The sequence below is a fragment of the Oncorhynchus masou genome, unplaced genomic scaffold, assembly GCF_036934945.1.
Source record: "Oncorhynchus masou masou isolate Uvic2021 unplaced genomic scaffold, UVic_Omas_1.1 unplaced_scaffold_2206, whole genome shotgun sequence".
NCBI classification, from domain to species: Eukaryota; Metazoa; Chordata; class Actinopteri; order Salmoniformes; family Salmonidae; genus Oncorhynchus; species Oncorhynchus masou.
In genome coordinates this window covers 20582-33081 of record NW_027008681.1, presented here as the reverse complement: position 1 = coordinate 33081, position 12500 = coordinate 20582, and the positions used below count along the sequence as shown (strand labels likewise).

The 12500-nt window shown below is 50.1% G+C and overlaps 1 protein-coding gene across 1 annotated transcript in view; it reads left to right on the top strand.

Moving 5' to 3' along the window:
• LOC135533085 (glutamate receptor ionotropic, NMDA 2A-like) overlaps nt 1-12500 on the top strand; it is a gene marked incomplete at its 5' end in the record, with an annotated part of 48965 nt that overhangs the window by 33327 nt on the left and 3138 nt on the right. Inside the window, 2 exons of the mRNA XM_064960482.1 lie at nt 1233-1393; nt 11136-11323. Coding sequence (XP_064816554.1) covers nt 1233-1393; nt 11136-11323 — 349 coding nt within the window. The remainder of the gene's footprint in view (nt 1-1232; nt 1394-11135; nt 11324-12500) is intronic.

Below are 12500 nucleotides of genomic sequence, written 5' to 3'. Positions count from 1 at the left end.
AGATGTAGTTGACCTGGTCTCGTTGATGATGAGTTGACATGATGCTGGCAGACAGATGTAGTTGACCTGGTTGACATGATGCTGTCCGACAGATGTAGTTGACCTGTTTGACATTGACAGATGTAGTTGACCTGGTCTCATTGATGATGAGTTGACATGATGCTGGCAGACAGATGTAGTTGACCTGGTGACATGATGCTGGCAGACAGATGATGGTTGACATGATGCTGTCAGACAGATGTAGTTGACCTGGTTGACATGATGCTGGCAGACAGATGTAGTTGACCTGGTCTGATGCTGTCAGACAGATGTAGTTGACCTGATGATGTAGTTGACCTGGTTGACATGATGCTGTCAGACAGATGTAGTTGAGTTGATGATGAGTTGACATGATGCTGTCAGACAGATGTAGTTGACCTGACATGATGCTGGCAGACAGATGATGCTGGCATGAGTTGACATGATGCTGGCAGACAGATGTAGTTGACCTGGTTGACATGATGCTGGCAGACAGATGTAGTTGACCTGGTTGACATGATGCTGTCAGACAGATGTAGTTGACCTGGTTGACATGATGCTGGCAGACAGATGTAGTTGACCTGGTTGACATGATGCTGGCAGACAGATGTAGTTGACCTGGTCTTTGATGATATTGACATGATGCTGGCAGACAGATGTAGTTGATGACATGATGCTGGCAGACAGATGTAGTTGACCTGGTTGACATGATGCTGGCAGACAGATGTAGTTGACCTGGTTGACATGATGCTGGCAGACAGATGTAGTTGACCTGGTCTCGTTGATGATGAGTTGCTTTTAGTGTCGAGTGTTGTCTTTTTATTGGTCTCATTGTTATTGGCTGGAGCAAATCATACTTCATTAATAAGGTAATATTAATACGTTATCTCTCTCTCCTTCCCTCTCTCCTTCCCTCTCTCCTTCCCTCTCCCTTCTCTCTCTCTCTCTCTCTCTCTCTCTCTCTCTCTCCTTCCCTCTCCCTTCTTCTCTCACTCTTTCACTCTCTCTCTCTCTCTCTCCCACATTCTCCATCGCTCTACCCATCTGTCTGTCTACCCCTCTCACTCTCTCCCCCCTCTCTCTAACTCTCTCTCTACCCCTTTCTCTTGCTCTCTCCCCCCTCTCTCTCTACCCCCTCTCTCTCCCCCTCTCTCTCTACACCTCTCTTTCTCTCTCTCTGCCCCCCTCTCTCCCCCCCTCTCTCTGCCCCCTAGTTCCAGAACCCGTATGCATACTCTCCTCCATTCCGTTTTGGGACGGTTCCTAACGGTTCAACAGAGAGGAACATCAGGAAGAATTACCCCGACATGCACGAGTACCTGGTGAAATATCACCAAGGAGGAGTGCAGGATGCACTGGTCAGCCTCAAAGCAGGGTACGACACACACCCTGACCCCTGACCCCTAACCTCTATCCCCTAGTCTTTAGGTTGTCCTCCCAGCTGGAGATGTTTTGTGGTGTTTAGGGGATAGTCTTTAGGTTGTCCTCACAGCTGGAGATGTTTTGTGGTGTTTAGGGGATAGTCTTTAGGTTGTCCTCCCATCTGGAGATGTTTTGTGGTGTTTAGGGGATAGTCTATAGGTTGTCCTCCCAGCTGGAGATGTTTATGTGGTGTTTAGGGGATAGTCTTTAGGTTTTCCTCCCAGCTGGAGATGTTAATGTGGTGTTTAGGGGATAGTCTTTAGGTTATCCTCCCAGCTGTAAATGTTTATGTGGTGTTTATGTGGTGTTTAGGGGATAGTCTATAGGTTATCCTCCCAGCTGTAAATGTTTATGTGGTGTTTATGTGGTGTTTAGGGGATAGTCTATAGGTTGTCCTCCCAGCTGGAGATGTTTATGTGGTATTTAGGGGATAGTCTGTAGGTTGTCCTCCCAGCTGGAGATGTTTATTTTTGTCAGGTGGTGGTTGGTGAAGTCCCGAGTAGCTCAGTTAGTAGAGCGTGACACTTGCAAATGCCAGGGTTGTCGATTCAATTCCCACAGGGGGACCAGTATGAAAGACTTATAAAATTTTATTCCCTCACTACTGTAAATATCTCTGGATAAGAGCGTCTGCTAAATGACTAAAATTTGAAGGAGTTGGGTCATTTTTATGTGTAGGACGAGACCCAGGAACATGTTTGGCTTGGTGGAAGCATCCAGAATGCACTGACGGTCCTCTTCCCAGTGGGCAGTGACGGCGTTATCCTCTGATGGTCCTCTTCCCAGTGGGCAGTGACGGCGTTATCCTCTGACGGTCCTCTTCCCAGTGGGCAGTGACGGCGTTATCCTCTGATGGTTCTCTTCCCAGTGGGTAGTGACGGCGTTATCCTCTGACGGTCCTCTTCCCAGTGGGTAGTGATGGCATTATCCTCTGACGGTCCTCTTCCCAGTGGGTAGTGACGGCGTTATCCTCTGACGGTCCTCTTCCCAGTGGGTAGTGAGGGCGTTATCCTCTGACGGTCCTCTTCCCAGTGGGCAGTGACGGTGTTATCCTCTGACGGTCCTCTTCCCAGTGGGTAGTGAGGGCGTTATCCTCTGACGGTCCTCTTCCCAGTGGGCAGTGACGGCGTTATCCTCTGACGGTCCTCTTCCCAGTGGGCAGTGACGGCATTATCCTCTGACGGTCCTCTTCCCAGTGGGTAGTGACGGCGTTGTCCTCTGACGGTCCTCTTCCCAGTGGGCAGTGACGGCGTTATCCTCTGACGGTCCTCTTCCCAGTGGACAGTGACGGCGTTATCCTCTGACGGTCCTCTTCCCAGTGGGTAGTGACGGCGTTATCCTCTGACGGTCCTCTTCCCAGTGGGCAGTGACGGCGTTATCCTCTGACGGTCCTCTTCCCAGTGGGCAGTGACAGCGTTATCCTCTGACGGTCCTCTTCCCAGTGGGCAGTGACGGCGTTATCCTCTGACGGTCCTCTTCCCAGTGGGCAGTGACGGCGTTATCCTCTGATGGTCCTCTTCCCGGTGGGCAGTGACGGCGTTATCCTCTGACGGTCCTCTTCCCAGTGGGCAGTGACGGCGTTATCCTCTGACGGTCCTCTTCCCAGTGGGTAGTGACGGCGTTATCCTCTGATGGTCCTCTTCCCAGTGGGTAGTGACGGCGTTATCCTCTGACGGTCCTCTTCCCAGTGGGCAGTGACGGTCCTCTTCCCAGTGGGCAGTGACGGTGTTATCCTCTGACGGTCCTCTTCCCAGTGGGCAGTGACGGCGTTATCCTCTGACGGTCCTCTTCCCAGTGGGCAGTGACGGCGTTATCCTCTGACGGTCACCTTCCCAGTGGGCAGTGACGGCGTTATCCTCTGACGGTCCTCTTCCCAGTGGGTAGTGACGGCGTTATCCTCTGACGGTCCTCTTCCCAGTGGGCAGTGACGGCGTTATCCTCTGATGGTCCTCTTCCCAGTGGGCAGTGACGGCGTTATCCTCTGATGGTCCTCTTCCCAGTGGGCAGTGACGGCGTTATCCTCTGACAGTCCTCTTCCCAGTGGGCAGTGACGGCGTTATCCTCTGACTGTCGCCTTCCCAGTGGGCAGTGACGGCGTTATCCTCTGATGGTCCTCTTCCCAGTGGGCAGTGACGGCGTTATCCTCTGACGGTCCTCTTCCCAGTGGGCAGTGACGGCGTTATCCTCTGACGGTCCTCTTCCCAGTGGGCAGTGACGGCGTTATCCTCTGACGGTCCTCTTCCCAGTGGGCAGTGACGGCGTTATCCTCTGACGGTCCTCTTCCCAGTGGGTAGTGACGGCGTTATCCTCTGACGGTCCTCTTCCCAGTGGGCAGTGACGGCATTATCCTCTGAAGGTCCTCTTCCCAGTGGGCAGTGACGGCGTTATCCTCTGACGGTCCTCTTCCCAGTGGGTAGTGAGGGCGTTATCCTCTGACGGTCCTCTTCCCAGTGGGCAGTGACGGCGTTATCCTCTGACGGTCCTCTTCCCAGTGGGCAGTGACGGCGTTATCCTCTGACGGTCCTCTTCCCAGTGGGCAGTGACGGCGTTATCCTCTGACGGTCCTCTTCCCAGTGGGCAGTGACGGCGTTATCCTCTGACGGTCCTCTTCCCAGTGGGCAGTGACGGCGTTATCCTCTGATGGTCCTCTTCCCAGTGGGCAGTGACGGCGTTATCCTCTGACGGTCCTCTTCCCAGTGGGCAGTGACGGCGTTATCCTCTGACGGTCCTCTTCCCAGTGGGCAGTGACGGCGTTATCCTCTGACGGTCGCTCTTCCCAGTGGGCAGTGACGGCGTTATCCTCTGACGGTCCTCTTCCCAGTGGGCAGTGACGGCGTTATCCTCTGACGGTCCTCTTCCCAGTGGGCAGTGCGGCGTTATCCTCTGACGGTCCTCTTCCCAGTGGGTAGTGACGGCGTTATCCTCTGACGGTCCTCTTCCCAGTGGGCAGTGACGGCGTTATCCTCTGATGGTCCTCTTCCCAGTGGGCAGTGACGGCGTTATCCTCTCGGTCCTCTTCCCAGTGGGCAGTGACGGCGTTATCCTCTGACGGTCCTCTTCCCAGTGGGCAGTGACGGCGTTATCCTCTGACGGTCCTCTTCCCAGTGGGTAGTGACGGCGTTATCCTCTGACGGTCGCCTTCCCAGTGGGCAGTGACGGCGTTATCCTCTGACGGTCCTCTTCCCAGTGGGCAGTGACGGCGTTATCCTCTGACGGTCCTCTTCCCAGTGGGCAGTGACGGCGTTATCCTCTGACGGTCCTCTTCCCAGTGGGCAGTGACGGCGTTATCCTCTGACGGTCCTCTTCCCAGTGGGTAGTGACGGCGTTATCCTCTGACGGTCCTCTTCCCAGTGGGTAGTGACGGCGTTATCCTCTGACGGTCCTCTTCCCAGTGGGTAGTGACGGCGTTATCCTCTGGTCCTCTTCCCAGTGGGCAGTGACGGCGTTATCCTCTGACGGTCCTCTTCCCAGTGGGTAGTGACGGCGTTATCCTCTGACGGTCGCCTTCCCAGTGGGCAGTGACGGCGTTATCCTCTGACGGTCCTCTTCCCAGTGGGTAGTGACGGCGTTATCCTCTGACTGTCGCCTTCCCAGTGGGCAGTGACGGCGTTATCCTCTGACGGTCCTCTTCCCAGTGGGCAGTGACGGCGTTATCCTCTGACGGTCCTCTTCCCACTGGGCAGTGACGGCGTTATCCTCTGACGGTCCTCTTCCCAGTGGGCAGTGACGGCGTTATCCTCTGAATCACTGAAGCTCCACAATGGAAGTGTTGGTGGTTTTATGCTCTCGGCCTGTGAATCTGTTCTGGTTGAAGAGTCAGCCGTCTGTTGGACTCCCCGAGGCAGATTTACACCTTGGAGTTGGAGGAATGACAGCGATGAAAATTGAAAACAGGATGGGGTGCAATGATCCAGTTTTAACTCCAGTGTTTCCACCTTGAAGGGCTCCGTTTCAGCACCACTGTTCACCGTAGCTGACCAGCTTTCATGCAGCAGTCCACTGTTCACCGTAGCTGACCCGCTTTCATGCAGCAGTCCACTGTTCACCGTAGCTGACCCGCTTTCATGCAGCAGTCCACTGTTCACCGTAGCTGACCTGCTTTCATGCAGCAGTCCACTGTTCACCGTAGCTGACCTGCTTTCATGCAGCAGACCACTGTTCACCGTAGCTGACCTGCTTTCATGCAGCAGTCCACTGTTCACCGTAGCTGACCTGCTTTCATGCAGCAGTCCACTGTTCACCGTAGCTGACCTGCTTTCATGCAGCAGTCCACTGTTCACCGTAGCTGACCTGCTTTCATGCAGCAGTCCACTGTTCACCGTAGCTGACCTGCTTTCATGCAGCAGTCCACTGTTCCTAAGCACCGTAGCTGACCTGCTTTCATGCAGCAGTCCACTGTTCCTAAGCACCGTAGCTGACCTGCTTTCATGCAGCAGTCCACTGTTCACCGTAGCTGACCTGCTTTCATGCAGCAGTCCACTGTTCACCGTAGCTGACCTGCTTTCATGCAGCAGTCCACTGTTCACCGTAGCTGACCTGCTTTCATGCAGCAGTCCACTGTTCCTAAGCACCTAGCTGACCTGCTTTCATGCAGCAGTCCCTGTTCCTAAGCAAGCTGACCTGCTTTCATGCAGCAGTCCACTGTTCCTAAGCACCGTAGCTGACCTGCTTTCATGCAGCAGTCCACTGTTCACCGTAGCTGACCTGCTTTCATGCAGCAGTCCCTGTGTTATGGTCAATTTGTCAGGATACAATCAGAGGCACAGTGTTTCACAGAGTCAAAGGCTATGAAGGCCTGGTGTCTATGAGGGCCTGGTGTCTATAAAGGCCTGGTGTCTATGAGGGCCTTGTGTCTATGAAGGCCTGGTGTCTATAAAGGCCTGGTGTCTATGAAGGCCTGGTGTCTATGAAGGCCTGGTGTCTATAAAGGCCTGTTGTCTATGAGTGCCTTTTGTCTATAAAGCCTTGGTCTCTATGAAGGCCTGGTGTCTATAAAGCCCTGGTGTCTATGAAGGCTTGGTGTCTATGAAGGCCTGGTGTCTATGAAGGCCTGGTGTCTATGAGGGCCTGGTGTCTATGAAGGCCTGGTGTCTATAAAGGCCTGGTGTCTATGAAGGCTTGGTGTCTATGAAGGCCTGGTGTCTATAAAGGCCTGGTGTCTATGAGGGCCTTGTGTCTATAAAGCCCTGGTGTCTATGAAGGCTTGGTGTCTATGAAGGCCTGGTGTCTATGAGGGCCTGGTGTCTATGAGGGCCTGGTGTCTATGAGGGCCTGGTGTCTATGAGGGCCTGGTGTCTATGAGGGCCTGGTGTCTATGAAGGCCTGGTTTCTATGAAGGCCTGGTGTCTATAAAGGCCTGGTGTCTATGAAGGCCTGGTATCTATGAAGGCCTGGTGTCTATGAAGGCCTGGTGTCTATGAAGGCCTGGTGTCTATAAAGGCCTGGTGTCTATAAAGGCCTGGTGTCTATGAAGGCCTGGTGTCTATGAGGGCCTGGTGTCTATGAGGGCCTGGTGTCTATGAGGGCCTGGTGTCTATGAGGGCCTGGTGTCTATGAGGGCCTGGTGTCTATGAAGGCCTGGTGTCTATGAAGGCCTGGTGTCTATAAAGGCCTGGTGTCTATGAAGGCCTGGTGTCTATGAAGGCCTGGTGTCTATGAAGGCCTGGTGTCTATAAAGGCCTGGTGTCTATGAAGGCCTGGTGTCTATGAAGGCCTGGTGTCTATGAGGGCCTGGTGTCTATGAAGGCCTGGTGTCTATGAGGGCCTGGTGTCTATGAAGGCCTGGTGTCTATGAAGGCCTGGTGTCTATGAGGCCTGGTGTCTATGAAGGCCTGGTGTCTATGAAGGCCTGGTGTCTATGAAGGCCTGGTGTCTATGAAGGCCTGGTGTCTATGAGGGCCTGGTGTCTATAAAGGCCTGGTGTCTATAAAGGCCTGGTGTCTATGAGGGCCTTGTGTCTATAAAGCCCTGGTGTCTATGAAGGCTTGGTGTCTATGAAGGCCTGGTGTCTATGAAGGCCTGGTGTCTATGAAGGCCTGGTGTCTATGAGGGCCTGGTGTCTATGAGGGCCTGGTGTCTATAAAGGCCTGGTGTCTATGAAGGCCTGGTGTCTATGAAGGCCTGGTGTCTATGAAGGCCTGGTGTCTATGAAGGCCTGGTGTCTATGAAGGCCTGGTGTCTATGAAGGCCTGGTGTCTATGAAGGCCTGGTGTCTATGAAGGCCTGGTGTCTATGAGGGCCTGGTGTCTATGAAGGCCTGGTGTCTATGAAGGCCTGGTGTCTATGAGGGCCTGGTGTCTATGAGGGCCTGGTGTCTATGAAGGCCTGGTGTCTATAAAGGCCTGGTGTCTATGAAGGCCTGGTGTCTATGAGGGCCTGGTGTCTATGAAGGCCTGGTGTCTATGAGGGCCTGGTGTCTATGAAGGCCTGGTGTCTATGAAGGCCTGGTGTCTATGAAGGCCTGGTGTCTATGAAGGCCTGGTGTCTATGAAGGCCTGGTGTCTATGAGGGCCTGGTGTCTATGAGGGCCTGGTGTCTATGAGGCCTGGTGTCTATGAAGGCCTGGTGTCTATGAAGGCCTGGTGTCTATGAAGGCCTGGTGTCTATAAAGGCCTGGTGTCTATGAAGGCCTGGTGTCTATGAGGGCCTGGTGTCTATGAAGGCCTGGTGTCTATGAGGGCCTGGTGTCTATGAAGGCCTGGTGTCTATAAAGGCCTGGTGTCTATGAGGGCCTGGTGTCTATAAAGGCCTGGTGTCTATGAAGGCCTGGTGTCTATCATGTACAGTAGTTCATTTTGCTCCTGGTGTTTTTCCTGCAGTTGTCGTGCTGTGTAGATCCTGTCCTCTGGTTGGGGGGAAAAGCCACACGGAGATTCTGGGAAGATTTCTTCTGACGGGGGAAAGGAGTCGGTTGGCCGGTCTGAGGGCCAGTGTTTTCCTGGTGGTGGACAGGAGGGAGATGCCACAGTCTGCTTTGTCCCATTTTTAACTTCTTGAGTGCAGGGGGATTTTCGTTTTTGGCTAGAAAACGTACCCATATGAAACTGCCTATATCTCAGGCCCAGAAACTATAATATGCATCTAATTGTCAGATTAGGATAGAAAACACTCTAAAGTTTCCAAAACTGTCAAAATATTGTCTGTGAGTATAACAGAACTGATATTGCAGGCTAAAACCTGAGGAAAATCAAACCAGGAAGTGCTGTTTTTCCTGAAAGCTCTCTGTTCCATTGTATGCCTTGCCTCCATTTAAAGGGATATCAACCAGATTTCTTTTCCTATGGCTTCCTCAAGGTGTCAACAGTCTTTAGACATAGTTTCAGGCTTTTATTTTGAAAAATGAGCGAGAAAGATAACATTGCGTTAGTGGATAGCTGGGTGTTGGCAGAGTTTTGCTTGGGCAACAGAGTGGGGCAGCCATTGGCTCTCCCTCTCCTGTTGAAAAAATGACAGTCCCAGTTGATATATTATCGATTATATATTTTAAAAACAACCTGAGGGTTGATTATAAAAAACGTTTGACATGTTTCTGTGGACATTACGGATACTATTTGGAATTTTTGTCTGTGATGTCATGACCGCTCGAGCCTGTGGATTTCTGAACATAACACGCCAAACAAATGGAGGTATTTTGGATATAAAAATAATCTTTATGGTGGAGTTGGTGGAATGACAGCGATGAAAATTGGGGGGTTCAGGCCACGGTGACTGGGTCTGTACACGGCCTTGGTGGCGTTGAAGGAGCCTCTGGAGTCAGCCAGCTGCTGGATCACCTGTTCTGTTCACCATGTGGTTTTAGTTCCCGGATCTCCAGGACCTGTTCTGTTCACCATGTGGTTTTAGTTCCCGGATCTCCAGGACCTGTTCTGTTCACCATGTGGTTTTTAGTTCCCGGATCTCCAGGACCTGTTCTGTTCACCATGTGGTTTTAGTTCCTTTTGGATCTCCAGGACCTGTTCTGTTCACCATGTGGTTTTAGTTCCCGGATCTCCAGGACCTGTTCTGTTCACCATGTGGTTTTAGTTCCCGGATCTCCAGGACCTGTTCTGTTCACCATGTGGTTTTTAGTTCCCGGCGTTGGACATCTCACTGTGGAGGGAGCTTCTCTTTTGGCCCTGCAGTTGGTATCGTTTTTCCAGGCACAAAAGGTTCCCCACTTGTTGTCAATGAGCTGTTCAATTTCTGAGGCATTCTCATCAGACCAGTCCTTTTGGGTCTTACTGTTGGTAGAGTCATCCTTTTGGGTCTTACTGTTGGTGGAGTCATCCTTTTGGGTCTTACTGTTGGTGGAGTCATCCTTTTGGGTCTTACTGTCGGTGGAGTCATCCTTTTGGATCTTACTGTCGGTGGAGTCATCCTTTTGGGTCTTACGGTCGGTGGCGTCATCCTTTTGGGTCTTACTGTTGGCGGGGTCCTTGTTCTTTTGGGTCGTACAATCGTAGGGTTCTTTTTGGTCTTATAGCCAAGGTTGTCCTTGCAGGTGTTGAGGATGGCGGACTTGATTATGTTCCAGTGTGTTTCAATGAGCTTCAGCCCCTTGCCATTTGAGTGACAGCTAGCAAAGACGCACACACGGCAGAAGGCGTAAGGCGTTTGTCGAAGTGGCCGATGAGTTCATTGTAAATAGCCGATCCCCAGTCCAGGGACCCTTGGTTCACCAGCCAGCTTTCCTTTCAGGGAAAGGGTCTATCTGCCTTTCCTCTCCTACAGGTGCTCTTCACCAGCCAGCTTTCCTTTCAGGGAAAGGGTCTATCTGCCTTTCCTCTCCTACAGGTGCTCTTCACCAGCCAGCTTTCCTTTCAGGGAAAGGGTCTGTCTGCCTTTCCTCTCCTACAGGTGCTCTTCACCAGCCAGCTTTCCTTTCAGGGAAAGGGTCTATCTGCCTTTCCTCTCCTACAGGTGCTCTTCACCAGCCAAAAGGGTCTATCTGCCTTTCCTCTCCTACAGGTGCTCTTCACCGGCCAGTGGAGTATCAGAGAGTTCAGCAAGGTTGTTGTGAAATCTCCTCAACTCTCTGCCGTCTTTCAGTCTTGTCCATTAGGGTTCCAGGCGCCAATGGTTATTTGGAGCCTGGAATGTAGAATGTAGAATGTTTTAATTATTCAATGTAGCCACCCTTTGCCTTGATGACAGCTTTGCACACTCTTGGCATTCTCTCAACCAGCTTCACCTGGAATGCTTTTTCAACCGACTTGAAGGAGTTCCCACATATGCTGAGCACTTTTTGGCTGCTTTACCACTATGCGGTCCAACTCATCCCAAACCATCTCATTGGTCGGGAGATTGTGGAGGCCAGGTCGTCTGATGCAGCATTACACCACTCTCCTTCTTAGTCAAGTAGCCCTTACACAGCCCGGAGGCGTGTTGGGTCATTGTCCTGTTAAAAAAACACAAATGATAGTTCCACTAAGTGCAAACCAGACAGGATGGCGTATCGCTGCAGAAGGCTGTGGTAGCCATGCTGGTTGAATTCTAAATAAATAAATCACAGACAGTCTCACCAGCACAGCTCCCCCACACTATCACACCTCCTCCTCCATGCTTCACGGTGGGAATTTTGTCTGTGTGTTTTGTTACAGTAAACTGAGTTTATAGTTCCTCTGTGTGTTTTGTTACAGTAAACTGAGTTTATAGTTCCTCTGTGTGTTTTGTTACAGTAAACTGAGTTTATAGTTCCTCTGTGTGTTTTGTTACAGTAAACTGGATGCCTTCATCTATGATGCTGCTGTGTTGAACTACGCTGCCGGCAGAGACGATGGCTGTAAGCTGGTCACCATCGGCAGCGGGTACATCTTCGCCACCACCGGCTACGGCATCGCTCTGCAGAAAGGGTCGCACTGGAAACGACAGGTGGACCTGGCTATACTGGCCATCATAGGAGATGGTAGGACTCTCCTCTCCTCTCCTCGGCTTTCTTCTCCCCTCCTCTCCTCTCCTCTCCTCTCCTCGGCTTTCTTCTCCTCTCCTTTCCTCTCCTCTCCTCGGCTATCTTCTCCTCTCCTCTCCTCTCCTCGGCTTTCTTCTGCTCTCATCTCCTCTTCTCTCCTCACCTCCTCTCCTCCTTTCCTCCCCTCTCTTCTCCTCTCCTCTCCTTTCCTCTGCCTTTTCCCTTTCCTCTCCTTTCATCTCCTCTCCTCTCTCTACCATATTTAACCCTTCTATATCACTGTCCTCTCCTCTCTCTACCATATTTAACCCTTCTATATCACTGTCCTCTCCTCCCTCAACCAATCCCGTATTTCTGTACTGTATATGTGGTTATATTAATGTATATCTAAATACATGTATATGTAAATATGGGTATATGTAAATAGGGTTATATTTAAATAGGGGCATATGTAAATAGTACATATGTAAATAGGGTTATATTTGAATAGGGTATATGTAAATAGCACGTATGTAAATAGGGTTATATTTAAATAGTGTATATGTAAATAGTGTATATGTAAATAGGGTATATGTAAATAGGGTATATGTAAATAGGGTATATGTAAATAGGGTTGTATGTAAATAGTGTATATGTAAATAGTACATATGAAAATAGGGTTATTTGTAAATAGGTTTATTTGTAAATAGGGTATATGTAAATAGGGTATATGTAAATATGGTATATGTAAATATGTAAATATGGTATATGTAAATATGGTATATGTAAATAGTGTTGTGTGTAAATAGTGTATATGCAAATAGGGTATATGGGCATATGTAAATATGGTATATGTAAATATGGGCATATGTAAATAGGGTATATGTAAATAGGGTTGTATATAAATAGTGTATTATGTAAATAGTGTATATGTAAATAGTGTTGTATGTAAATAGGTAAATAGTGTATATGTAAATAGGGTATATGTAAACAGGGTACATGTAAATAGGGTTGTGTGTAAATAGTGTATATGTAAATATGGGTATATGTAAATAGGGTATATGTAAATAGTGTATATGTAAATATGGGTATATGTAAATAGGGTATATGTAAATAGGGTATATGTAAATATGGTATATGTAAATAGGGTATATGTAAATAGGATTGTATATAAATAGTGTATATGTAAATAGTG